This window comes from Pleuronectes platessa, chromosome 7 (assembly GCF_947347685.1).
Source record: "Pleuronectes platessa chromosome 7, fPlePla1.1, whole genome shotgun sequence".
NCBI lineage: Eukaryota > Metazoa > Chordata > Actinopteri > Pleuronectiformes > Pleuronectidae > Pleuronectes > Pleuronectes platessa.
This window is the reverse complement of record NC_070632.1, coordinates 21,560,474-21,587,082: the sequence shown is the minus strand read 5'-3', so window position 1 is coordinate 21,587,082 and position 26,609 is coordinate 21,560,474. Positions and strand designations below refer to the sequence as shown.

The following is a 26,609-nucleotide window of genomic DNA, read 5'->3' as shown; positions in this document are numbered from 1 at the left end:
CATCACAGGACAAACAGAGCAGTCATGCACTGCGCCCGGGGAGCAGATGTTGGGGGAGTAAGGCTTGCTCAGGGGCACTTAGACAGTGGGGGTAGGGAGAGTGCTCTTTGGACTTTGGAACAGATCTGGGTGTTGTCCTGGCAGGCATGTTGTATTGTCACCGCAAGGAATCGAACCAGTAATCTTCCAGTCCGAAGTCTGTAACTTTCTGCCCAATAGTCCAATTATTCTGCCACTAGTCCACCGCCTCTCAGGTGAGTGAGACAGAGAACGACCTGGAGGGTGTTGAGAGGATGTGGAGGAGAGAGGAGCAGGAGCTGGTGACAGGGAAGGTGTAGAAAGTAGAAAAACTCCTGAACCAGCAGACAAATCATTGCACAAAGAGGAGAGGGATGAGTAGATAGTACTTTGTCCTTCACCCTTATACTCACCCACTCCTCCCCTCCTTTCCCCTGCCTCCCACTCCCACCTCTCCCTCACCTACTTCTTCCTCCTCAAAACAAACCCCTCACCTCATTCCCCCCTTTGGACACATGTAACTATCCTAAATATTTTAATGAGGAAAATATTATAAAAATGGTAAATATTGTTCAAGTAAAGTAACATCTTTAAGTTTGTGCTGAAGTGAGTCCAGCATCACACAGATCCCCCGACGGAACCGAATCATCCCAGTACAAACACAATCATATAATAATAATAATTCTGTTAAATTCTATAGATGAGGGACATCACAGGTGTCTTTGATTTGAATGAACATGAGATACAACAAGCCCCCTGACATTCTGACAGTGTCTCAGACCCCCTTTGAATTGGATCTTTTTTATTTCGGGCTCCGTACTTTCTATTGTCCTCACTCTCACTCTGTTTTATCCACAGCAGCAGCGGCAGTGCATCAGTGTATTTTCCTTATTAGTGACATCACTGCTAAAGTAGTGACAAAATCGCTCTTCACCTCCACCTCACTAACAAACACCTCAATGTCATTGTCAGAAAGTTTTGCTTCCTCTTCTCATCGCTTAATGCCGTGACCCTGTCATTACTCACCGTGGAAACCCATTGGTTAGCAGCATAATTTAATATTCATGAGGTGCTAGGCATTGACCATTTATGGTTGAAAGTGGGCATGTGGTTTGAGTATGAGGCAGATCCAAGTACAAACGTTTCCAGGTTGACTGTGATGTATAAAGTGAACATTGCATTTAGGTGTGCGTGCACATGGTTTTATAAATCAGAATTTTCTTTTGCGTACGCCGTATCCTGAGTTCTATAAATCAGACCCCTGGTCCTTTGCGTGAAGTGTGGCCTGGAACTATTTGAATTCCAGAATTATTGTCCCAGTCAGACAATCCCAAAACTCAAATAGGTTTTATACTACCCCACGTTATCTCAAATCTCAAGCTAGTTCAGAGTTAATAGGACTAAGGACTAACTTTGCCCCTCCCAAAATCTAGATCTTGCATTGATTTCAAAATACAATTTTACAGCATTTGTTGACCCTTAAAGGTTTAAACAATGAAACATTACAGACAGAACAGAACAAGTAGTTTAGACAGTTAAGGAACAGAACAAGTTTTTATTAAACCACTGTTGCATACATGTTCTCTGCAGTCCCATGCTACAGCATCACCATATTCAACAATGCTTCACCATGCCCTCACTAGAGAAATAATCCAGCAATCGTCTAACAATAGATGAATAGAATAATTAAAATAAACCACTGTGGCCTTCAGAATTGTGTGCATATGAAGGACATGAGTTAAAAGAAAAAATGTAGAAAATAAACAAAAAATCTGACAAGTACATTATTAAAACTATAAAGATGACTTGAAATAACATCAGTAGGAAAGATGTGCTAGATAAAAGGCTAAAACTCAAAATCCCTTTTTTTAAACAGTGACACCTTCAAAACAATTATAAAAGTTAGCAAATAGTTTGTTTTAGTTGTTAAAGATATTGAAGGCTGAATAACATTTCTTTAATTTGCACTGTTGTTAACATCTTTCTAGTCTCTAATATTTTTCCATTTTCTTTCAACAGTATGAGCACAAACAAATAACTAAAGGGTTAGTGCATTGGGGATAAGCTTGGAGATCAACCCACATTACTGACATGGTCAGGAAGTCGGTAAAGGCTTCAGTGGAGTTCAGCTCAATACGCTGGTGATTCATTTGGGTCAATCTATAAAGTAGAGTTTTTATTTACTGCTAGGTCAGCAGGCTTCATTCTCAAATATTGGATTCAAGATGAATTATAAAAAATGTTACAAGAAAACCCATGACCTCATGATTGATTGAATTCAAATCGACCCTCGCATGGAGGTTTGCACCATGTTGACAGATAAAACAATGTACCGACATGTAAAGTGTATAGTAAAGATAAATAACTACCTCATGACTACCTTCATAATGTACAGGTAAAACCTTATAATACAGCCAGCTCAGGGATATTTTCTCGCTATGTAATGCGTCATTGACAGATCAGTACAAACAACAAAACATACAAAGTCAAAAAAATGTCGCTTCAAATACAGACATGTTTGTTCCTACAATAGAAAAACTAAATGCAGAATTTAATCGTGCAAATTTACAAGATGAGGATGTGAGGGCGGGCTTGGACCAAATTTTTTCAGGTACGTAACAAGCAGCAGTCGGCATTTTTAGTCATATAGAAGATGCATTCCTGGTTCCCATGTAGTCATGCTTAATGTGACAGTTGTAGCTAGAGGCCCGTCCTGGTTTTTATTTTATATTTACTTTAGGATTGTTTACTACTTGGATTAGAAGTTTCCAGACCATTAACATGCGCTGATAACTGTTAAAAGCTTTAATACTCCACAGGGTCAACATCAGTGTGACTGGTGTGGTTTGTACCACTGTCACAGAAAAATAAGTTCCTAAATTAAACATGCACAGGCATCTTAGTTGTATTACACTATATCTCCTCAACTGTTGATATAAGAATGTATATTATCTACTTGTTCAAGTTTAAATGATAAAGCAGATTAATGCACCGGTGATCCTGGGAAGACATTCTTAGTCGTCAGCGGTGTGGTGACATAGTCGTACAAGCAGTGAGTGGTGGTGTACTGCACCAGCATGAACGTATCCCCTACTAGAGTCCTGCACCGGGTCGGGCAGCCGACGGGTAAACTGCGGAGGGGCTGAGTAACGCCAAAAAATATTTCCATATAAATTCACAGGCAGGGCTTTAAAGAGAAATCAGATGAGAATGAGAAATCAAACATCTAAACGATTGTGCAGATATTTTTTTAACGGATAAATCAGCTAGTCAGCTACAATGAGTTGTTTTGTTGTGTACACCTTCACTTCCATGAAAAAACTGTCACTGCCCACAGGGAAGTCGTAAATGAAGATGAATCACATCAAAGACAGAAATGGCTGGTGGTGAATACGTTCACAGTTGAATTTTTGCTAGTAAAAAGAGCCACAACTTTTAAAGCCACAACTCAACGGGAGGAATAAGAGGCCACAACCCCTTTAATGTGAGGGGATGTATATGTAGCAGGGTCATGTCGCAGGTCTTGATTTGACTTGGTGATAATTGCGGGTAACAGGTCGAGTCTGGTTCAGAGCTTTGTGGGCGTGGGCGGGTTTGTAATAATGGACCCGAGCAGGACTCTGTCCCCTACCCTGGTCTTTAAATAGGTTGCTGTTAGTGACTGTCATCTCTGACTGAAAATTATAAGAATGTACAGCAGGAGCTGTGCTTAGAATAAAAAGGGAAACAGTCAGGAACACTGAACTGTTCCCAATAAAAAAGATACCTCAACAAAAGGTTAGTTTATTAGTTGTAGAGATGGACCTTCATCAGCAGGTCGTGTTTCCCTTATTGAATGGAGATGTAGAAAAGATTTTTTCTGAGCACAGTAACTAAATGGACTTCAGCTAAGATTGTTTTCTCAACTGCTGATTTCAAGGTCAAGAACTTTAATCACTTGAACGTCCTCATAAAATATCAGGTTCAGTTTTCAGTTTATTAGGTAAACCTAGTTAGAACTTATGCAGACTTAGAGTCAGTTTTTGTTTTAGAAATAAACTTAGACTCATTTTGGAGGCTGCAGTTTTGTGTGACACAGAGATGTGTCTATTATTTTGTCCAGCTGTTTCATAAAAAAGGGTCAATAAGAGAAATATTTCTGTGTGCTGGACGGACATTTTACTGAAAAGTGGCTCAGTTAAAAGAAAAGAAAATGGTCCTGTTAAAAGACACAAACAGCAATGAACATAACACAAACTGAACACTATGAACTTCATAAGGTACGCTCTATTGCAGTTTTGTATTGGACTGCATCAGGTCCAATTGGCTAGGTGTACCTAATAAACTGAAAAGTGAGTATATTTTACTTTATTTCTAAGTATGTCCTTTGTCCAGCACCCTTGAGCACAGGTAGTATGAGGTTTTACACACAGACACACACTCACAACTACAGGAGGCAGCAGGCCCGAAACATGTTCATCCCTGACGGGGACGTGATGTGCAGGGACACACTCTCATTGGCTGAGACAAACAGGACGGTGCCCCGCCTCAGTGGGACATCAGAGAGAGCAGCAGTTGAGGTTGCCGTGGCGTCGCCTTCGATGACCAGGACGATGCTGGCACTGTCGACTGGGGCTAAAGTGTACTGCTTCACTGAGGCTGGGACCTGGAGGAAGGATGGGTCAGAACAAGCTGAGCATATCTGTATATGAAAGATATCACGAAAAATTTAAGTAATCGTTGATTATACACATCCTTCTGTGTTACCTTGTGTGAGTAGTAGATAACTTTTAAAATGTTCTCATGAGCACAATTGTGAGAATGTTTTATATAAAGTTACATTAAAGTTAATGGGTGATTGTTTTAGGTGTGAAATCTTCTGAGGCTATTAAACCACCTTGCCTGTGCACTTGTGGGTGGGTCTAAACCTTTGAGGCCTTCAAAATCAAGTTGTTTCCATGGCTAGCATTATGACGTCCTAGCAGGAAAACTGCAGGTGCAACAAGTACTGTTGTTTGCTGCATTCAATGCATGTTGAACAATTGAAAGTATTATGAGGGCTGGCTTGGTGACACTGTTTACTAGAACAGTCACTGACTGTGTGTTGTACAAAAAGTGTTGAGACATGAAATAGCTCAAATAAATATGGTTCATTTAGCTGCTTCAGTTTCAGGGTCTTATTCTGAACATGGTGACTCACACACTCATGACAGACTTGTAGACCTGTATTAAAATTTTGTCTTGGTGATCAAACCAACTTTGTAACTGCTGTCAATATGACTTGTTGACACTTTTTTTTATTAACAAATGAAGTAGGATGGTTTACCTATCTATACAATTGTACAAAGACTGTCTTTTTTCCTCTCTCTTTATCATCAAGCGTTTAATTTTCTATATCTGAAATGTGACCATTATATTAATTATTATTTCATCCACTACACGTTTTTTTCAACAATAACTTTTCAACAAGTTACATTTATGACATCTTAAGACCTTATTAAGACCATAATGAATGACAGTTCAGACCTATGTGAAATACAATAGATATAAAGGAATGTCGGTCTCAGAAGTAGTTGCACTTCCTCATAATTGAGGACAAGGTGACGCAGCCGAGTAGAGAATGACCGTTATCTTGCTAACTACAGGCAGAGATGGTGGGTGTCCATCATCTTTCCCACAGTCAAGAGTTATCAATGTAGTTATCAATTCCATGTTGGTCTTGTCTGTAGTCTGTTGTCTTTTACAGTGTGCTTGTGTCTTTATCATTGAGAAAGAACTACAAACGCTTGTACTGCAAACAGAGACATTTCAACATATGCATGTCACCATTAACACAATTAGGACTTAAATGTATTCAAGACCTAGTACATACTATTTTCACTTATTAAAGATTTTTTTAGGCCTAAAATATGACATTGATTTTGTATTAAATTTAAAAAGACACTTTTTATTTTGGAATGAACCTACCACAGCGTAAGCATCTAATCGACTGGACACTCCTACCTGTATCCTCATGACGGTGAAGTCTGGCACTGGGGGGTCATACAGTGACACACAGGGATCTGAGGCGTCCTGGACACAAGGGAAGATTTTGGCGCTGGCGGGGGCAGGGCTGTAGTTCAGCATTTCACACAGCGTGTTGACGTCGATGTATTTCGGTGTGAGACCGGCTCTCACAGTGTTGTCTGAGCAGGCCATACACTCGATACAGTCTAGATGGACAGATTAATAGATAGAAATGAAAGAGCTTTAATTAAGCAGACTGAACTTTCCTTCGTATGATCAGATCAGTCTTGGAAACAGTCCGCCAGGGATGTTAAATGACTTCCAGGAGCTATTTCCTCTCCTCCGCTAAGCTCACCTACTTTTATAGTTTCAGACCTAGCTCTGAGTTTGTGTCTCTGAGAGACTTACACCAAAATATCATGTTTCCTGTTGATACTTTATATAAATGAAAAGGATTTTATGCTTTATGCTTTGGAAATCCATGATGTGACCTCATCTAAGCTTGGTTACTCCCTCAAGAATTGGCGTTACAGTTTTTTAAATAATTATTTTATTTATTTAAATCTAATTAAATTTCAATGTCTGGATTTTATTGATACGCTGTATTGTCTGTTCTTATACAGCATATTAAGTGAACTAAATCTATGAGTGTGTGAAATTTGGTGCAGCTTGATTGAATTAAAGGGGATTGTTGGGCCTTGGCGGAGGTATGTGTTATACTGAGTGTGATTCTAATTCATTGCTGGCTTTTGGCTTTCAACGGGTTGGCTGATAACAAGACAAATTCTAAAATATTATCAGTCCTATCCTTTGAGGCTTCACCTGCAGCTTTCCTGTCATACAGAAGCACTGCAGAGTGTCAACAGCCACATTCTACCTCTGTACTCATTCTAATCTGGTTTAGATAGAATCTAGTAAGCTAAATCTCACTTTGAACGTAAAGAAATGGCACCTGCTTACCTCCGTAAAGATAAGCATGAGGCTCATTGGCTCCCAGGAACATGGCCTGACCAGGATCCAGCGACATATGGTTGAGGAAGTAGATGGAAAAGCAGCCAATGTCTCCAGGATACTGGGAATGGAGACGGAGCAGCAGGTCACCGTTGCTGCCCGACGTATCCTTCCCTGCTGCACCTGCATGTGTCAAACATCCACCAGCGGGACTGTGTCAGTAAAACATGTCAAAAGGTGCTGAATAACTGACAGGGGCTCTTTTCTAAATGTGTTTTAAAGCCCCATTTTTTTAATTATAAAATGTTCAGTGGATTGCTCTCAAGATTGTCACATTTTTTGGTGCAAATACAATTCTATGCTGTATGTTGCATAGTATGTAGTATGTAGCACACATTCAAAGCATATCCTAAATTCCATTATACATGTTCCACAGACGTGTACAGAGAAAATAATTCAGTTCAACCAAAATGCTCTATCTTAAGGCTTTTTTTACATTTCAATGTCTGCTCTACTGTAGCTACTCCAACTGAGGTTATCTTTGAGTAAAACAGGAGGCACATATGCACATTTGTAAAAATAGTGGGTAACAACGTAATGCTCCATGCAGTCATTTGAAGTGTAAGTGCTGATCGTGAGTCAGCACTGACTAAGCTAATTAAACCCTAGAATTCCATTTGTTTCTTGCTCATTAGCCGGTTCCCTCAGTGTCCTCACCCTCCTCTGTGACTCTCTTCACCAGCATGTTGAGCTGGTCTACAAACACCTTCTTCTCACAGTTCATCATCCTGGTGAAGCACTTCTTCAGAACCTGGCCTGTACGTACTGCATCTCCCATGCTGCACCGCAGCTCCACTGCCGACTCGTTACCCACCAGAGCATGGAACTCTGGGACACCTGATGGATGCGCACACACAAATGCACGAGGTATGAATACATCTTTTATGAAATATTTAGCTAGTGTGTATGTCATCTTGTACGCCTTTGCTCCTCCAGTTCCTGACAGAAATCAATCCATGATCACCCTATGGAACTTAGGGACTCACATTTAAGGAATCCCAGGATCTCCTCCACTGGTCTGAAGCCACAGAGGCCCTGGAAGTGGGTGAGCGCAATGGCCATCTCTGGCTTGTGGTTGTCGTCTGGATAGTGTTCCGGAAACTGAGCATGGAGACGAGCTGCTAACTCCTGAGCAAACGATGATGAAAGAAAGGTCAATGGTCACAACCTCAAACCAACTGTGCTAAATAATGTGGCACACAGTATGCTCAGAATATCACTGTGCCTGCAGTTCATCGTAAAATATTCAAACCTTGTTGAAATCAATATTTCGAAGTATACATGTAGATTTCTGCACATCACTGTCTTGGCAACTGTTGGATGGCATTGCTTTAATTTGTCATCAACTTATTTCCAAATATACAGTTTAGGACACAGCATTATAAAAATGTGATAGTTTAAAATGTGTTTAACAACTGATTTTAATACTTAATCTTAATAACACATTTTACATTGCAGAGTACATGTGATAATTTAATACACCCCAATACATAGTCTTCTTTTCGAATTAAAGGCAACAGGTCTTTAAAGATTAGCATTGCATTTTTATAAAGTTGTTAAAGTACAACTAATGTACCCTTGGGTTGTTGCTCCCTCTGTACCCACAACTTTTATTTATACATATGCAGTAGTACCCCACCCAGACCTGTAAATAGACTAATCTGTAAAATTGGCACACATTGTTGGTATGAACTCATTACATATTGTGCATGGTAAAGAAACACATGGTATATTTAATTATGTCATGGAAAACTGAAAATACTGTGTAAATCTTTATTCAAACATAGAAACTACCAAGCTGTTGTATGGATTAAAAAAAATGTCATCAGCTAAACAATTTCCCGGTATTTGAACACTGTGCAGGTTAGTGTTTGTGAACTCACTCTGTTGGGGTGGGCCTGTATGGACAGAGCTGTGTTGACAGAGAGCACTTTGAAGAGGAAGGGCAGCTGACCCTGGAAGGTGTCCTTAACCTTGGAGCCCAGACAGGCAGGGAAGTGGGCGATCCACTGGCCCAGTGTGGTCTGCGCAATCCTGTTGTCTTTAATCTGGGCATCGCCTTTTGGGTGGGCGCCCATCCACAGCTGAAACAGACAGCATTACTCTAGTGTTAGTGTATTAGTTAGTGTCCTGGGTCAGTCCTGAACTTCCTTTTTCCAGGGACTCAGTAGAGATGCACCCTGCATGTCTAGGAGCCAAAGTTAATATTTAGCCAATGTTGGTAATTGTTTATTTAGGCAGCAGATATTGCCTTTATCATAGGTCTGGGTAAGGGGGACAAGGGGTGTGGTTTCTCCTTTATTTTTTACAAATTTAATTAGTTTAGCCAGTTACATACAAAAAGCACACAGTCAGACTGTTGATATTTCTTTTTATCGTCATGTTTGCTATAAGTTTAGGTGTCAATAAAAGCTACAGAATGCATCTTTGACTGGTGGATCCTTTTTTGATGAGTGATGAGCTGGTGACCTGTCCAGGGTTTACCCCGCCTCTCACCCAAAACAGCTGGGAATTGACTCCAGCATCGTTACATCTATTAGTATCACTTTTACTGTTTTCATTGCAACAAGTCTGACAGAGCATAAAATACGACGGCTATACATGCTGTTCCTGGTCTGGCTCTCTTCTCTCTCCCTCTCTCTCCACCATTGTGCTCAACTCAACCCAACTGGTCGAGGCAGGTGGCCGCTCAAACTGAATCTGGTTCTGTTGGAAGTTTCAAGTGCCGTGACATAATGTATGTTGTGATTTTGCGCTCTACAAATATTAATTGAATATATGAAAGAGATTATTGAAATTACACACGTTAAATCTTTAACTATTGTATTTATATATTTCTGCTACTGTGGTGCAGACATCCATACTATCCCTGCAGATGACCATGAAAGCCAATGGGACCAGCATGTGACTTTACTGGGGCTTGCAGTGTGTACAAATGTCAGCACTGCCATTAACCTGAACTAATGACCTTCATGACCAACCATGCAGAGCTCGTGTGGCTAAATAAAGAAAAGACATACGACAGGCATGTGAACGAGCCACTCAGCTAAGATACAGAGCAACACCAGCACATTTAAAACCCGGACAATTAAACTAGTTTCATACTGCTCATCTCGTCTGTCGCATTTGGGAGGAATGATGAATCTTTGTTCTGATGTCAAGTGGGAACACTGGAGCCAAATGTCCAAATCTTTAAGATCCTCTCAGAGAAAAGTGTGTTCTTCTGTTTTGTAACTGCTCTACAGCTGCTGTTGCAATAAAATGAAAGCTACTGATCATATAATTTTTAACTCATTCTACCTCCAGTATTATTTGTCCAAATTTTACTTTGTATATATTTGTCCAGTTACAGTGACAATCATTAAACCACGTCTTATATGCACTTGATACAATAATGTACATCCGTGTTTATGATTATCATGGTGATGTGTCTTACTCAAGAACCAGTCTTTTGATATGAACTGATTTATGTGTTTTCAAGTTTTGATGTACGTGCTTTGATATACTTTCTGAATGAACTGGTACCTTACCTCTGCATAGGGCTTGCCATCCTCTATCACGGCGAGTGGATCTCCGCCACTCACCAGTTTGGCCACTTCGCTGTCCAGCCCGTTTTTCCCCCATGCATAATTTTGCACGGCACAGGTCAGGGGAAACACTGTGTAGGGAACAACTGTTAGGACACAGTTAACTTGCAACTATCTCAATCATCAATCTTATTTGTAATTTTTAGTAACTATAAATGTCGAAAGCTTTGCTGGTTATAGCCTCACAAATGTGGACATTTGATGGTTTTCTTGTCATATGGGATTTTAAATTGATTATATTAAGGTTGCTCATAACTGGTTGATAAAACTGGATAAAAACATGTAGATGTCAAATTGAACAAGGTAACTATAAAGGCAGATGTCTCTATTGTATTCACATATTTTATAATTGAATAAGAAGAAAAACTGCAGTTTATTCAAGAAAACAACATTTAGCCCAAATCCAGTATATTCCAGGGTCTCCCGTACAACTAGAAAATCCCAACGCTCTTTAGTCCCACTGCTGAAGTGCTGATGGGGCAGCACAACAACACAGAATATCTCTGCAGTGCAGGACGGACATGAAGGTGGACTGTACAATAGGTTTACGGTCGAAAGAAGACAAACATCCTTTAATTTTGTCCAAGAATCTGAATTTGATTTAAAATGTTTGGGTCAGATGTTGAATATGAATTTTGAATGATAGTCTGCTGTCAAGCCAAACAACTTGCTTGGTCCTTCGAAACTGACGCCTGCCTTGTTATGTATCTGTTTCATACAGGTTCCTGACAATCATGTCTATCACACTTTATAAATACATATATACTATTTGATGACAAAAACTGAATCCAAGGGTTTCCATTATCCTTGCAAAATGTTAGGGTGTTACAATGGATAGCATTTGAAAAACAGCCAAACTCCTAAATAAGACCCAACTGCAAATGAGAGAAAAACACAAAGAACATGTATCTCTGCTCGTGCACAGTGTAATAACAGGTTAGTCCAGTGAGGTGTGGCTCATTTACACAGACAGACGCAGTGTGTGTAAATGTATATCCTGGTTATAAAATCAGTAAGTACACAGATTCCATCAGTGATGCACTGCATTGCAATGTCAGCTGACTGAACCACTAAGCAGCTTTGTGTTCGAGTGTGTTCGCTTGTTTGAATCGGCTGTGCACAGAAAGGCTCGCCTAGCGGCAGATAGTTCGTCAATGTGGTGACACGGCTCTGGGCTCCGTGTACAGCAGCTGCCTCCCTCACACTGTGTATCTGCGTCGTGTTATCCCGCGATCAGCCGGCAGAGCTGAGCTGGGCTGGGCTGGGCTGAGGATGCGGACGCTGGCTGACACCGAGCTGTTAGTTCACTCACACCAGGTTACAAAGCTTCCTCCGGTACCGTGCGGTGTGTGCGGACCTGTGCAGCAGCGGCTAACTGCGCGTTCGTGGATTAAACACGCGAACTAAAGTGTGCGTGAAGGAGAAAATCTCACTCACCTCTCACTTCCTCCATTACTGCAACGTCGGCTGTCAGTCGGCCGGTGACGTCACGGCCCTCCCGGTTTTCCGACCAAATAAGACTGACGTAAAACAAAAACTAAATACATATAGTTATTTTACTTTTTTGGGACAAATATATTTGGCTGACTTATTGGGACACCTTATTTAGTACCCTATACCAATTCGATAATTTTTTTTATCTTTCATTTTCATCTCAATTATATTTATATTTTTTAATTTGTTTATCTCTAGTAAATTATACCCATTCAATGTTTACGCCATGTTTCTTATTTGTTTGATTGTTTACATCTACAATTAAAAGTTATCTGTATTTGACATGTTAACCTTTATTTATTTATTAATCTCTGTTTTGAATTTTTTTGTCTTTATTTCTATTTAAACAAATTGATGTGTTTCTATTTGTATATTTGTTTACCTTTAAACGGTATCTGTAAGGGGATATGAGTTTTTTTATTTATTAATTAATTATTTAAAACATGTTTCCGTTTTTAATCCCAATTGCAATTTGTATATTTCTCTTTTATTATAGTCATTGGATGTGCACACCTAGTATCTCATTTGTCTTATGGTCCTGTTATTCATTTATTTATCCATTGTTTTTTCAGGTTTACTGCTGTGAAATGCTTTAAAAGTCTTTTTAATGATTTTGAGTGGTATTTCTTCATTCCTTTTAATCTTTTTATAAGTCTTCTTTAAAATCTTTTTTTTTCATTCTTCATGGTATGTTTTTAGGACAAAGTCAAGTTATTGTTTTCAACAGTTTAGGGGCCCCTTTCTGCATGTAAACCCTGCAATTTCTTTTAAAAATGTATTCCTAGATGCTTTAAAATGTTTGTGTTACGATGATTCACATTTGTAATAGTGAATTAAGATGAGCTGCTGGCTGGTCTGGTTGCAACCAGACCTGTTATAACAGCAGCTGTCACCACAGATGACTACACAGCAGCAGTAGGGATAAATGTTTTTTTTTTAATAAGTTTGAAGAAATGGTCACCATTGTTGGATTTGGCTGTAAAGCTGTTTAAACAGTGTTTTGTGTGTAACACTTCACAACCAAACCTCCATCGGCATAGTGGCGAGTAGATAATGAGTGAACTTTTATTTTTGGGTGAACTAGGCCTTTAATTTTATATATTGCAAAATAATGAATAGACTTTATTCAAATAGTAAAATATTACAAAACGTTAAGGGTTTGTCTTTAACAAACGTTGGTCACTTACCAACAGTGCAGAGCTCCACTTCGAAGAATTGACAAGTTTACAAGGGGCGTGCTCTGGTTTCGACGTGACTACATGTGTCAACTGACGTACACGTCACTGTCCAGCTGTCTGAGTGCGCATGCGCAGTCAGCTCCATTCGAGGAAGTGGATAGGAGAGACAACTGCAGCGCCAGGGAGGAGAGAGTTGTTTGTTCCCCGCTCACAGAGGAGAGACCCGCCGCCTTCTTCAAAATGTCGGAATTTGACCATAACCCGTTCGCACAGCCCGCCGGTGACAACCCCTTCAATGTAAGTGTGTTCGCTGTTTGTTGAGGCTCACTCGGCTGCTGACATATTTGATAAACGGAAACTTGCTGATGTCGGGGCGGGACCTACTGCTGCTGCCCTGAAAGACATTCGGCGAAGCCGGCTGATTGACAAGGCTCTAGCCAATCAGCGAACTGTGCTAGAAAACGGGGCGGGGCATCAATTGCGTTCAGTTGCAGGAAGTTAACTTGTAGACTCTGAGGAATGTGTGTCAAACCTTTTTAGTCACCTTACAAGTGTCACCGTTAGCTTTGGATGGGGGAGGAATCATTGTGAGGAATTTCTAAGATGTTGAATGTGATGTGATATATCATATTAGATATGCCCTTCTGGTCATACGTTAATCGTGACTACAGTTGTCAGATACATGTAGTTCAGGAAATAGGACCACATTTCTGAAATGAGGTTGAGTAGAAGTTTATAAATGGACATGCATCGTACTGCCAGTTAACTATCCATACTATCATAATACCTCATATTTCATGCTTATCAATGTTTATGCAGTGGTGCTGCTCATATAACTTATAATCTGCAGGATGTAGCCTCCAAGTCCAGTCTACAGAAAGCACTGTACCCTCATTTTTGTTGTGCCCTAAAAAGTATTCATTTAAGAAACTAGAAGGGAATTTTTGTTTGCCAGATTGTCTTGAAAAATTAAAACAGTGATTCAATAATTAGAATTGTTAATTTATTAAAGTCCACCTTTCTTGTGCTTTATTTGACGTTTATCTCATGAGATCCTGCAGCAACAGGTTGATTAGTCAATCAGAGGAGAGGCTAAGGGCCTGGCTTCTTTTGGGGCTCAGTGTCTCTCCACTGATTGGCTCACTGTTTTGAGTGACTCAAGGTCAGACAGATAGATAACATCAGACAACAATTTGGGATAAGTTTCAATCAGATTTTATCATTGTCTACATAGTGTTAACATTGCTTTTTAACGTGGGCCTCTGCTGTTCATATATTGCACTCCTGTAAAGGTTGGGCACATTAAAAGAAAAATGATCTACCAAGAAGTAGCAAGGGTTGTGACACCCTGCTTCAGTCCTTAATATGAGTCGAGCTCCAAAGAAAATTCAGAAGCAAATTAATGTCTTTAAAATCAAAGACAGCAAATAATAGAATACAAAATCTAAACTCAAAGACGGTAGGTAAAATAATACATTATTAAAAGAATGGCAAAAGAAAATGATAAAAGAGGCATAAATGATTCCAAAAGCTGTTCTGTAAAAGTATGTTTTGATGGATAATAATTGTTATGTTGCACTGCAATTATATAACACTGTGACTTATACAGTAGTGCAGAGTGTGTTATAATATCAGGTGCACAAATGCTGTGACGTCAGTGGTCACCACTGTTTGTCTGCTGGGTGTGGAAATGGCTGAATAAATAACCTAGTAACCCAGCTGTAATATGCTTTCAATGCCATGTAGTGCACTTCAACATGACCCTGTTATAGCGTATTGTCTATTAAAATATGAATAATTGTCAAATTTTTGACCAAATAATTAGGATCCTAAAAACAATTATTAAACTATTTGTGATCTTGAAATCCAATGTGTCCCCCCCTCCCCTCAATATGCTGTGTTGTGTATTTCTTTATGTTGTAGGATTGTCGAACTTGAGCGGCTTAAGTGGGTTTAGTAGCAATATTCTACTGTTGTTATGAAATGTTTAAAAGAGCCACACCCAAGTATTCAAAGGGTAATTCTTGTTTCCTGGTGCAGAGATCCTTAAAATGTTTAAGCCTTTTCAGAAATAATGTGATTAGAAAAGTGTGTGTGCCGCCACTACTAGCTTGTCCCAGCTTAGAGATTTAATGGCAGTCATCACTTTACTTATAGAATTCTTAATTCACTGACATGCGTCATCAAAAGGTATGAGCAGTTCTTCAGTCGTCAATCAGCAGCATATTTTTCTGGCCTTTCCATATGGTGAACTCTTTCTGCTAGAGTTTTGAATATCTCCATAGGCTGTGCTGATCAACAAAGAAATCCCCCTCAACAGGGATTTGTTTTACATTATCTAAAACAAATCTAGGGGGATGATCACTTTAACAAGTATATAATGTATTTTAAATTTAAGTTTAGGTCTACCTAAATGTTAAATATTAGGTATAAACTGTAACGTCATCCTCACGTTTTCTGCTGGGAAGTTTTACAGGTGTGTCGATACAAGATGAGTAATGTTGAGTGAGGCAACAATTTCAGTCAATGAATGTTTACCAATGGTCTGTACCTTCCTCCTGTTAAGAAATTAGTTTTTCTAAGTTAGTGATTCAACAGGACCTTCAGGGGTTACTGCAACAATAGTTGGAGGTTATTATACTTCACTTTTACAAATTGGTCACAGCTGTTTACTTTACTTTTACATTTAGTGTTTCAGGAAAGGAAAATTCCAAAGGTCTTCTTTTGTGTTCTTCAGAGGTCAAATATCTCAGACTCAAGTTTAGGGTAAATGCAAGTCAACAGGTTCAGCAGCATCTGGTGCTCTCTGCAAGGAAAGAATTCAAAAGTTAATAAAGGACGTTCAGAATTGACAAATTTGTATCTTCCTTATTAATAATATTCCTTCTTATTTCTTAAATTACGTTTTTGTTCTGTTGTGGTGGTCACTTGTTTGCTTTGGTCTTTATTTGCCTCTTCCATATGTACATTTTTGTTTGTGTGTGCGATGATGAGCTGATGGTGACGTGTGTTTTTTTTTTTTTAAGGATCCTTCTGTCACACAAGTGACAAACTCCAGTATAGAAACAGTTGACCAGTACAACCCTTTCCCTGGCCATCCCACAGTAAGTATTTTCAAAACCGTCACGTTGTCTTATGTTGCTCTTTTATTTTTCTCTCACTCCTTCTCTTCCTGTTTTTTATCTCCTTTTTCTCCCTGCTCATCTCTGTCTTTACTTTTCTTCTATCTTTTCTTCTTTCTCACTTTTTCTCCTCTTGTTTACTCATGATTGCCATCGCCTACTCTCTGTTTTGTCTGCTTGTTTTGGATTTGTTCTCTTCCTTCCTCCTTTTTTTAACCCATTGTTTTCTATCCTCCTGCTTTGTCTTACCATTTGCAATTTTAATTCCATTGACTTCCTCCATTAACATGTTTGTCTTGATCTTGTTGTCACATGCTCATACACCTCCACTGTTTTTTTTTGCTCCTATTATTTTTCAGGATGGCCTAGCTAGTAACACAACTCCAGCCGCCACCTCTCCCTACCAGCCTGCTGTGTTACAGCCGTCTACAGAGCCCAGTCCACAGGTGAGTCACAAACTCTCCCCTTGACGGCTGCAGTAGAAAAAATACTATGTTGAACTAGAATTCAGTAGATCACATACCCTTGCCAAGGCCCAACTGTCCCCTTATATACAACTAAGCTCAAAAAACACATTGCACACATTCATAGATATCAGTTTCCATTTTTTTTTTTTGAAAAGTCGAATTGTTACAGAATGTAAAAAAAAATCTTGCATCATCCGCCTGATTTGGATCTGCAACAACAATTAGTATTGTGGTAAACTGTTGTGAAGTTTTTGTGTAAAATTGCTGACTAACAAACAAACACCAACAAACAATGGACCAGGGTAAAAGCAAAAACTCTTTGTTGGAGGTTATTAGATTACAGGACAGTATCTCCTTGTATGTGGTGTCATAAACTATATATTTTATTGAAGCTCTGGGCCCCAGGTGCCCACAGTCGTCACTAATGCTCCTAGCTCCTCCCACCAGGAAACCCACACACACAAAACACAAAGGAGAGAAGAGACAGGGAGGCGCAGGAGCTGTTAAGGAGGAATTAAAACAAATTTCAGGGGAAAAAGGTCACAGATTCATTCCTCTTACAAGGGTAATTTTGCCATGAATGAAAATAAATAAATCTTGTTGCATATAAGAGAATCCAGCATTCAACAACACACGAACGGGTCTATTGGGGGGACTGCAGTTTAAGACTCTTAAAAGAAAGGTTACCACCAATGTTATTTCTGAGTCTCTACTGAATGCTTGGTGAAGTGTTGACAAATTAAATAGCCTGTCCTCAGTGTGGTTGAGGTTTACCATCAAGCACAGTGACGAGAAGCCATTGTGTAAGGCAGGAGGGCATGATCCTGGTTACAGGGAAAGCTAAAACACCACCTCTAAAACCGAAGGACCATGCTCTTGAATAAAGATAGGAAAAAAAGCCCTTATACTCATATAAACATCTGTTAAAGAAGCTCAGAAAGCTTTTATCATCTAAATGTTACTGTTTAATATTTATATTTACAGTGGTTCCTCCCTACTTCAGATTTTAAATATAGTAAATATTGAATATGTGCCGGCTGATATTTGTACCTTGGATTTTTGCTTTGTAATATGTCTAAGCTCCAAATTTGTGTGTAACGTGGGCTGCTGATATGTCTGTACATCTGATATGTTTGTTAACTTATGTGCTTGGGACTCTCTCCAATCAGGTAGCGGCTGCTGCAGCTCAGGCCAACTTGCTGAGGCAGCAGGAGGAGCTGGAGAGAAAAGCTGCTGAGCTGGACCGCAGAGAGCTGGAGCTCCAGAGCAGAGGGCCGACAGGTCATTAAAGACAAACCCTCTTCTCTCTTCTCTTAAAGGGCTAGTCACCCAAAAATGAAAATTAACTACTAATCTACTCACAACTGTGCCGATGGAGGGTTGGGTGAAGTGTTTGAGTTCACAAAAACACTTTGAGTTTTAGGGTTAAACAGCGTACAATTCAATAAAATAGAGAATACTCTAAACGGTGTCATTTACAGTAGAGGTGTACATCTTCACTAGCCTCACAATTCGATTCAATTGAGATTCAGCAGTCAGCGATTGTCGATGCAAATTGATGCATTTCAATTTCTCACATCCACAATTTTCAAAATTACTGCACATTTCTTGCTGCTTTTTTATCAGTTAATACAATCAGACAAATATGAACTCAGTTTTTCTTTAGAAAGTATTATAAAATAATTATAGACCATTATTACAAGTGTGCCTTAATTTACAAAATATGGTATTCAATTTAAAAATCTGACTACAAAACTTAGTGTATGACAGTGGTCAGTGCTGACATTCATTCAGTTTAGTCTTGCTTTGACAGTGTGTATACCAAATTTACAACCAAAAACACAACTTGATTAACAGCAATATTAGGAAAATACCTCTTTTATGTGACAATGCATGGGAAATCTACCTGTTGTGTTTGAGTGCATGGGTACTTGTAGTACTGCTGTGCTGCCTAGTAAATGTTGGCCAATGTAATATCCATAATAACCATTATGAAGGGACATTATCTATCCTACCAGAATAAAAATGGTTCTGTTTATTGACTCCCGCCTTTCGGACAGTGGTTTATTTATTTTAAGACAATGAGTTTCCTTAATAACAGGGATGATATTGTTTCTATGTTGACAGGTAAACAGAACAACTGGCCTCCACTACCCAGTTTCTTCCCCATCAAACCCTGTTTCTATCAGGACTTCTCAGAGGAAATCCCTCCCGAGTATCAGAGAGTCTGCAAGATGATATATTATCTCTGGATGTGTAAGTACATAGATAATGACATGTTTGACTTAAGGCTCTAGCTAATGTTGCACAAACATATATTGTGTTTCAATAAATGGCACTGGGGTTCATTGGAACTGTAATTACTGATGTTGTGATTCACAGTAGTATCAGTTCTGTAATGATGTGACAACATAAATACGCTACACATGCATTCTGCAAACTCATGATAATGTGAATCATTAACATTTAACGGTTAGTCTTTTTCTTTTTTTTTTATTCCTTGAGATTTGAGTTTATTAGTCCTCAACTAAGACTGTTATGATGACACTTCATGTTGTTTTAGTCCAGTTTGGGTGTAGTACCTCTTAACAATGCATTGTTTGATAAGATTCTCATAACCGTCACCCGATTGTAAGGACATATTAATATTTATTACTGTATTGTAATGGAGTGGCTTTTGTTTATACACTGTGAATGAAGATTATGCTGATATTTATGTTATTATTAAAGGATCGATTGGGTGATTGACACATGGTTTTCTTCTCTGTTTCATCAGTCAACTGTATGACCCTGTTCCTCAATCTACTGGCTTGTTTGGCTCTCTTCACCACGGAGACAACCCACGGTGTGGATTTTGGCCTCTCTATTCTCTGGCTAGTCCTCTTCACCCCCTGCTCCTTCCTCTGCTGGTACCGGCCCATCTACAAGGCCTTCAAGTGAGTCTTTCAGCTGTCAATCTTTGATGCATATATCGTTTTAGAAATGAACCCCGGAGAATGTTTGACATTATCTCAGGAGAATGTCTGAAAATGTCTTGCACATTTGGAGATTGCAGCAGGAGATTCTGTGGTCAGATGCCTTCACAACAACACAGAAAACACCAGAGCGTTCAGTTGAGGGCCAAAGCGTCATTCAGGAGGCACCGTATTCCTCCCACTACAGAGATCACATGTTTTCATTTACAGCACATTATCACCAGCGTCAGCCGTTGTCACCAGAAGCTCTCAAATTTCGTTGTCTCTCCAAGCTGACATCTTCACTGGTGTCTTCTACACAGTGGTCGGTAGAGGAAACAGAAACGGTACTCAAGTAAAATTATTGTTACTTAAAAATTATAATGATTGAAGTAAACGCAAAAGTACTCGTAAAAATAATAAGTACTTTAATAAGAGTAAAAAGTATCTCATAAAAAATTATTCAAGTATTGAGTAACTTCTTTAGAAGGTATTGCGTTCAAACAGGATATTAAGAGGTAATATAAAGTGCACGTTCATTGTAATTGATAAAGTGAATAGGCAAATGCCAAAATTTCAAGAAAAAAACACTGAATCCTCCTAAGAAAAACTTGGATGCAGCCTGCATTGTGTGTGCACATACATTCAGTTTCCAAAACAAATATATCAAAGATATGAATATGCAGAATACAAAAAAACTACACCAGGTCTTCGGTTGCCACCAGTGCTTTAGTTACAGAAAAGTAAGTCTTTGACCCAATGTAACGTAATAGAAGTAATTTGTTTTCATCATAATGTAACTGAGTAGGAGTAAAATGTATTCTGCAAACCAACTTCTCTCAGTAGTAGAATTTATTGAAAAATCTACTCAAGTTCATGTTGAGGAGTAAATGGATCTGTTACTCAGACACTGCTTCTATGTGTTTCACAACTTTTTTATCCTGAGATATTTGTATTCCTTTTTTCTTTTCAGTTTAGCGTATGTCGCGTGTTACGGACAACCTCAACACGCCCATTCAGTTGCAGTAAATTCTCCAGATAATTTCCTGCTGTGTTCTCACATGGGCTCACTCAGACATTATGCACAGCTTCAACTAGGGGGATGGCAGGAAAAACTTAGACGCAGTTACAGACTTGGACATATGCGTTTTCAAATACAGCGTCTCCAGATAATTTGTGCTTCCTTAATAACAATGTATTAGATGATGAAGTCATCACTTAAATTTTTAACTGGGCTACATTTCTTTGAGAATATTTTTAATGCAATGTAAAATGTAATGTTTTTAGTAAAATTCATGCTTTCTCATTTATAGGTCTGACAGCTCCTTCAGCTTCTTCTTCTTCTTCTTCGTGTTTTTCTGCCAAGTGGTGATCTTCGTCATCCAGGCTGTAGGTATCCCAAATTGGGGGAACAGGTGAGTCAAAGAGATCATTTTGTTGTTAACATTTAAAAAAAAAATGAAGTTAATAAATAGTTTGGATTGATGACTCCTTGATCCAAAATGCCTTTTAAAATGTGCTCCAGGTTTGTGAGTGATAAGCCAGTTGTCGCCTTGTGTATCTTGCAACATTTCCATTTAACTAAGTTAAAATAATGTCCAATTCCAAATCACGTACATTTTAGATTTAGCCTCTAGCTTAGACTATTACACTTCATGGTTTGAAAAGGTATCACTTAGAATATAACAAAACTTTTCTCAAATGATTCAAGGTGCTTCTCTGTTTATTGTGACTTGTCTTGAGTGTCTGAATTACTACCAGTCAGGTGGCCTATAAGCTGCTTTCCTCTTTCTTTTCTTTTCTTATTTTCTACATTCTTCCATCTCTTCTGACAGAGACTTTCCATCCTTCGTCTCTAGCCGGCCGCTCTCTGTCTGCTGCTAACTCTGTAAGTTTCTGCTGCCTTCTGCTGCCTTCAGCCAACACTCGTTTTCTTCTCGCTTCTTTCAAATAGGACCATTCGTGTATTTTGGTTTCGGCAAAACAAGAGAATTGGTAAATGGATCGGCTTCACACTTTATCAGTTCACCCTTGGCGTGTGTGTTTCCTTCTTCTGTATAGACCTAATTTTTTTATACAATCTTTTCAAAATGCTGACACATATGATAATGATGCTAATGAGCCAAAAGGTTGGTTATTTTGTTATTTGTGAAATTCAAACTAAAGTATAACTTAACCAGAAGCTCCACGGGCTGAACGCGTATCGTCTTATATTCGTGCGTTTGTAATTTTGACTTTTTCTCCATAATATTCCAACTTTATTCTCAAAATCTCAATATCGTGCAAAATCACAGAATTGTGATTTCCTTTCTAATTAAAAAATGACCTATAATGTTCCGCTCCTAGACCTGGCAGAAAGTGACACCTAGTGCGACACAACTGTCTGGTCTTAGATTGTCATAGTTATCACCTTCCTAGAATGCATGCTGTGTAAATACTTAATGCCCTTATGCCCTTCTCAGCGTCCATGGTTGGTCTTCAAATAAAGTGTGGTCAGGTGCATTGTTGACACATTGCTATCTTGACACAGTGGAAAGTGAATGAACCAACAAAAACCTGGTCTGAACTCAGATAATGTAGTTCAATTTTAATTTAAAGATGTATTATTATCAAGATTATTAAGATAGTAGCATGCACCCACACAGGCACAAAAGTGAACCCTCCACTAGCTCCACACAGATTATCTTGTGGTTGTGTGAACGTGTTTTATTTTCAGGAAAGCGATGTGTCATACTGTCTTCCAAATCTGCCCTGATAAAACAATCTCTAAAGATGCAAGCCAATTGGCTTTTAAAGGTGATAGGAGACTAGGGTGTGGGTGGTTTGACTTTGAATTTTGTTGTTTGATCTCTCATCTAAAATGTTAATCATTGATTTATTATATATTGTTTATTTTTATAACTGGGATTAACCTTTTTTTATTTTTTAAAACAATGCATCACAAGACAATATATCACAGTGAGTGATGAGTACACTTTATTAATAAATTCATGAATATAAAGAAAAAAGAGAAGACGTGTGAGAACTTGACTTCATATTGTTACCACCAATGTAATTTATTCTAAGAGTAAATAATAACCATTACTATCATCATCACTTAGTCCGACCTGTGCTTCTCTTGTCCCAAATCAAGCAACAAGCACACTTCCTATCTTGCACATCATTATGATGTTTATATGTCATGTTTCATTCATTTAGTGATGGGAGTCTTTTTTTCATCACAACTTTATGATTGCTGACTTTCCTTCTTTCTTCCTGCATCTCAGCTTTTCACGCAGCTTCTTCAAAATCTTTTTCTATCCCTCAATCTTTCATCTAGGACTCATGTTAACTGCATGCAAGTGTATGAATGGATCATACTGTTGAAGATGACCTTTAGTTCAACTCATGTTGTCAATGGGTTCATGTAAAATGATGTTTGTTGACTCTAGTGGTTGGATCACCGCCATCACGGCCTTCAGCACAAACAAGGCAGTGGGAGCCATCATGGTCGCAGTGGCCATCCTCTTCACGATGTGCGCTGCGCTAAGTGTCGTCCTGCTCAAGATGGTGAGAGTTTGTTCACTTTTCTTCATATTTTCAGTCTCTGAGGGGACTTTGTTTGACCAGGATGAATTAAGTTTGACAGGTCTTTCATTTTATCTTGATCTTTTCTAAATTAAACGCTTTATATTTGCAGTAAAAAAACTAGTTTTCACTGTTGTTACTGGATAACACTTAACTGTATAGATCCTGTAATTTCCCATATTTAATTATTACAATAGGAAGTGAAGATCTACACATATTGGCACTTATTTTATTACAGTTTTTAACAAAATTATGTGGTGGGTAAGAGAAAAATTATTTCATAAACAGTTATTACATATCTATCTGAGTTGTCTCAAAAGATACAAATTGGAGTTTAGTTGAACAACTATTAACATAGGAGCAAATAGAGCATTTTCAGATGCAGATTGCTATACATTTGGACCAGTGAGTAGCATGATGGTTTAGAGTGAAGGTTGGAAGAGAGGTGCAGTTACAGTAGCTATATATTAGTTATCCAAATTGCTTAATACAACCACAAGACGTCCAGATGATGTTTAATAAAAATTGTTTTACATGATGAGCACAGAGTAGCTTTGGTACGAGTGAACAAGAATGATATATTAGGACTCTGTTGAATAAAATCTGAGATTTCGAGTAAAAAGTCATAATTTCATGAGAATAAAAACTGAATTTTAAAATAATATTAGCTTATGGGTCATTTTAAAAGGGGCTAATCAGAAGATCTCCATTTTGTTAAGTTATACGTTATAAAGTGAAACGTATTCTTGTCAAATTTGCACCACCTTATCTTATTTGATCATATATCAGCATTTTGGATTCAGCTCACGCTCTCCTCCTCTTCAGGTCCACGGCTCGTACCGTCGTACTGGAGCCAATTTCCAGAAGGCCCAGCAGGAATTCTCACAGGGCGTCTTCACCAATAAAACCTTCCAAACAGCCACCGCTGGTGCTGCTTCTGCCGCCGCCCAGGGAGCCTTCCAGGGAAGCAACTAATGGTTGACCGAGCTACAATGAGCTCCGTTCAACATGTCAAGGTCTATATCTTTTAAGGTTTACACAATTAAACTAAAGTAATACTGAATCATTGAGGGAGTTTATGTTCACTGAGAACCACCACCAAGGTAGCAGTGATCATTCCTGGAATGTTCCTCTGGGAGCAGCCCCTGCCCTTCGGAGCAAAAATTATAATTTAACCTTAGAATGTATAGACCTTGAGCTATGTGAGGCTACTCCCGCAATTCCCCATGTTAGCTTTGCTTTTCACACTCGGTGTGTGTCTCCTGCAGACTGACTTGGTCCAACTCTGATCGAAGGGCATTCAATGGGAGAGTAAATTCGCACGTGGAAAGCAGGAATGAAGTTGACTGATTGATGTCTCAGTGGTTCCTGGCTTTGTATATTTTGTGTGCACTTTTTGGCAACGCTCTTTAGTCGTGTGTGTGTGTGTGTGTGTGTGTGTGTGTGTGTGTGTGTGTGTGTGTGTGTGTGTGTGTGTGTGTGTGTGTGTGTGTGTGTGTGTGTGTGTGTGTGTGTGGGTGTGTGTGTGTGTGTGTGTGTGCTAGTCACATACTGTATATTCACATGGGTGCAGTATGCTTGTGTTTTTCTCCACGTTGATGGCGGAACCTGATCATGTAGTATAAATAAGATGAAGTGTTTCTGTGTGTTTGATTTCGGTCTTGAAAAGCATTTCATTATGTTTTTGAACCCAGTTGGAAAACTTTTTTTGTGTGTGTGTATGTACTCCAAATATCATTTCATATCAACTGAAGAAATAAATCCTGTGGTTTATCTGTTTGGCCTTACAGTTCTGCATAACACTCTTTACTGTAACTATTCATTTAAATCTTGAATGATTAATTAAATAAGGAAAAGGACTAAGTATGTTCCAGCAGCCTCCCTCATAACTTTCAGGCTTTAATACTTTGCTATTATTTTTTTACAACATGTGTCTTTGACTTCTGTCTGGAACCAAACTTTTTCAACACCCACCATAATATCATGTAATTGGTGGAAGTGCTTTACAGTGAGTCAACTGTTTGTAATTTAAGATTACCAGTCTTATTCTTCATTTAGTTAATTTAAGTGGATGCTAATTTATTTTGAATCAAAGCAATAAACTGATGGTTTTTTTTCCATTATCATGATAATAGTAATTTTTTTTTAAAAGTAATCTCAGTCACACTCAGCCTTCCTTAAGAGTTGCTTCTAAACAAACCAAGCAACACTGAGCATGAAAAATGGATGTTCCCTATACAATACATAAATTGACATTAGTCCGTACAGAGTCGATTGTTGGAAGTAATTCACATTCCTCTCATTTGTATCTGTAATTAAAGGATCATATTTCCACGTACTATTCACCTCAGAAGAATTTCAATACACAAAAGTCATCGTTAAGACCACCAAGACCTAAATAATCTGAGCACTGATGTATTTTTTCTGTTTGGTTTCTTATTTTGGAATGTTTTTGACTTGATTTACTGTTTTAAAACTTCAGCTTGGATATAATATGTCAGCTTTTCCTCAAGTTCCTAACTGCAATCTCAGATCATCTGTGTGATGTTATTACAACAGACGAGAGTCTAATTTAAAGTTTAATCTTACATCCATAATAAAATCACAGAATTTGTATTAAATACACATCTCTGAAATGCATTGTATTAGGAGAACAGAAGTCAGTGTCTTTTGTATTTCAATACTGGATATAGCATCTAATAAAATGCTTTGCTTTCATTTAAAGCTGTAATTGTTTTTTCTTTATCACAATCAATGATAACAATCCATATAGTATAACAAAAATCTTTGTATAAAATTGTAAGCATTCTCTTGATGAATAGCTCTTTTTTTAACACCGGCTCTTAAAGGTGATAATGTTGCAAAAGTGAAGACACGTCATGAAACTGGCCAACAACTCACTCCGACTTATTTCTGCTTAGCAGAGTTAGAGTTGTTCTGCCCTCAGCTGAGAGGATGTCTTGAAAAAAGACAACACCACATACAGTAAACAACATAGACATTATTGGTTTAGATTATTTTAGGCCTTTACTATCGGTTCCCCATTGCTGTTTAAGAGGGTTGGAGGCAGAGGAAATGAGGACCTTTGTGACTGCTCTGTGTTTGTGGGGGAATCTGCACTGAAACTGCTGTTTCAACTATTTGTCACTCCACCTGCCTGTCACTCTGTTCCTCCAGCCAGAATAAGTGCAGCTACTTCCCATTAGACATGGCCATCCCCATATGG

At 38.6% G+C, this 26,609-nt stretch overlaps 2 protein-coding genes across 2 annotated transcripts; one reads left to right on the top strand and one right to left on the bottom strand.

The window, feature by feature from the left end:
- Positions 1-1,553: 1,553 nt before the first annotated feature.
- Positions 1,554-12,168, bottom strand: mpi (mannose phosphate isomerase). Its single transcript, XM_053426217.1, has 8 exons — positions 12,039-12,168; positions 10,545-10,672; positions 8,898-9,098; positions 8,001-8,142; positions 7,672-7,851; positions 6,964-7,137; positions 6,001-6,209; positions 1,554-4,663 (listed from the first exon to the last, which is right to left on the bottom strand). The coding sequence occupies exons 1-8, from the start codon at positions 12,052-12,054 to the stop codon at positions 4,445-4,447; spliced, it is 1,269 nt and encodes a 422-aa protein (XP_053282192.1). The 5' UTR covers positions 12,055-12,168; the 3' UTR covers positions 1,554-4,444.
- A 1,220-nt stretch (positions 12,169-13,388) lies between these two features.
- scamp2 (secretory carrier membrane protein 2) lies at positions 13,389-26,101 on the top strand. Its single transcript, XM_053426218.1, has 9 exons — positions 13,389-13,570; positions 16,300-16,377; positions 16,755-16,841; positions 18,032-18,143; positions 18,990-19,118; positions 19,639-19,798; positions 21,130-21,231; positions 23,248-23,365; positions 24,209-26,101. Exons 1-9 carry the CDS (start codon positions 13,514-13,516, stop codon positions 24,356-24,358), a joined length of 993 nt encoding a protein of 330 aa, XP_053282193.1. The 5' UTR covers positions 13,389-13,513; the 3' UTR covers positions 24,359-26,101.
- Positions 26,102-26,609: the final 508 nt, after the last annotated feature.

What these genes read in the sequence shown, in the direction of transcription:
- scamp2 (XM_053426218.1), top strand. Translation starts at nt 13,514, where the DNA reads ATGTCGGAATTTGACCATAACCCGTTCGCACAGCCCGCCGGTGACAAC. An exon ending in CTACAGAGCCCAGTCCACAG is followed by an intron (nt 16,842 to 18,031) that starts GTGAGTCACAAA and finishes CTCTCCAATCAG; the next exon opens with GTAGCGGCTGCTGCAGCTCA. An exon ending in ATCCCAAATTGGGGGAACAG is followed by an intron (nt 21,232 to 23,247) that starts GTGAGTCAAAGA and finishes TGTTGACTCTAG; the next exon opens with TGGTTGGATCACCGCCATCA.
- mpi (XM_053426217.1), bottom strand. An exon ending in GAAGAGAGTCACAGAGGAGG is followed by an intron (nt 7,138 to 7,671) that starts GTGAGGACACTG and finishes TGACACATGCAG; the next exon opens with GTGCAGCAGGGAAGGATACG. An exon ending in TCACCGTCATGAGGATACAG is followed by an intron (nt 4,664 to 6,000) that starts GTAGGAGTGTCC and finishes TCCTTCCTCCAG; the next exon opens with GTCCCAGCCTCAGTGAAGCA.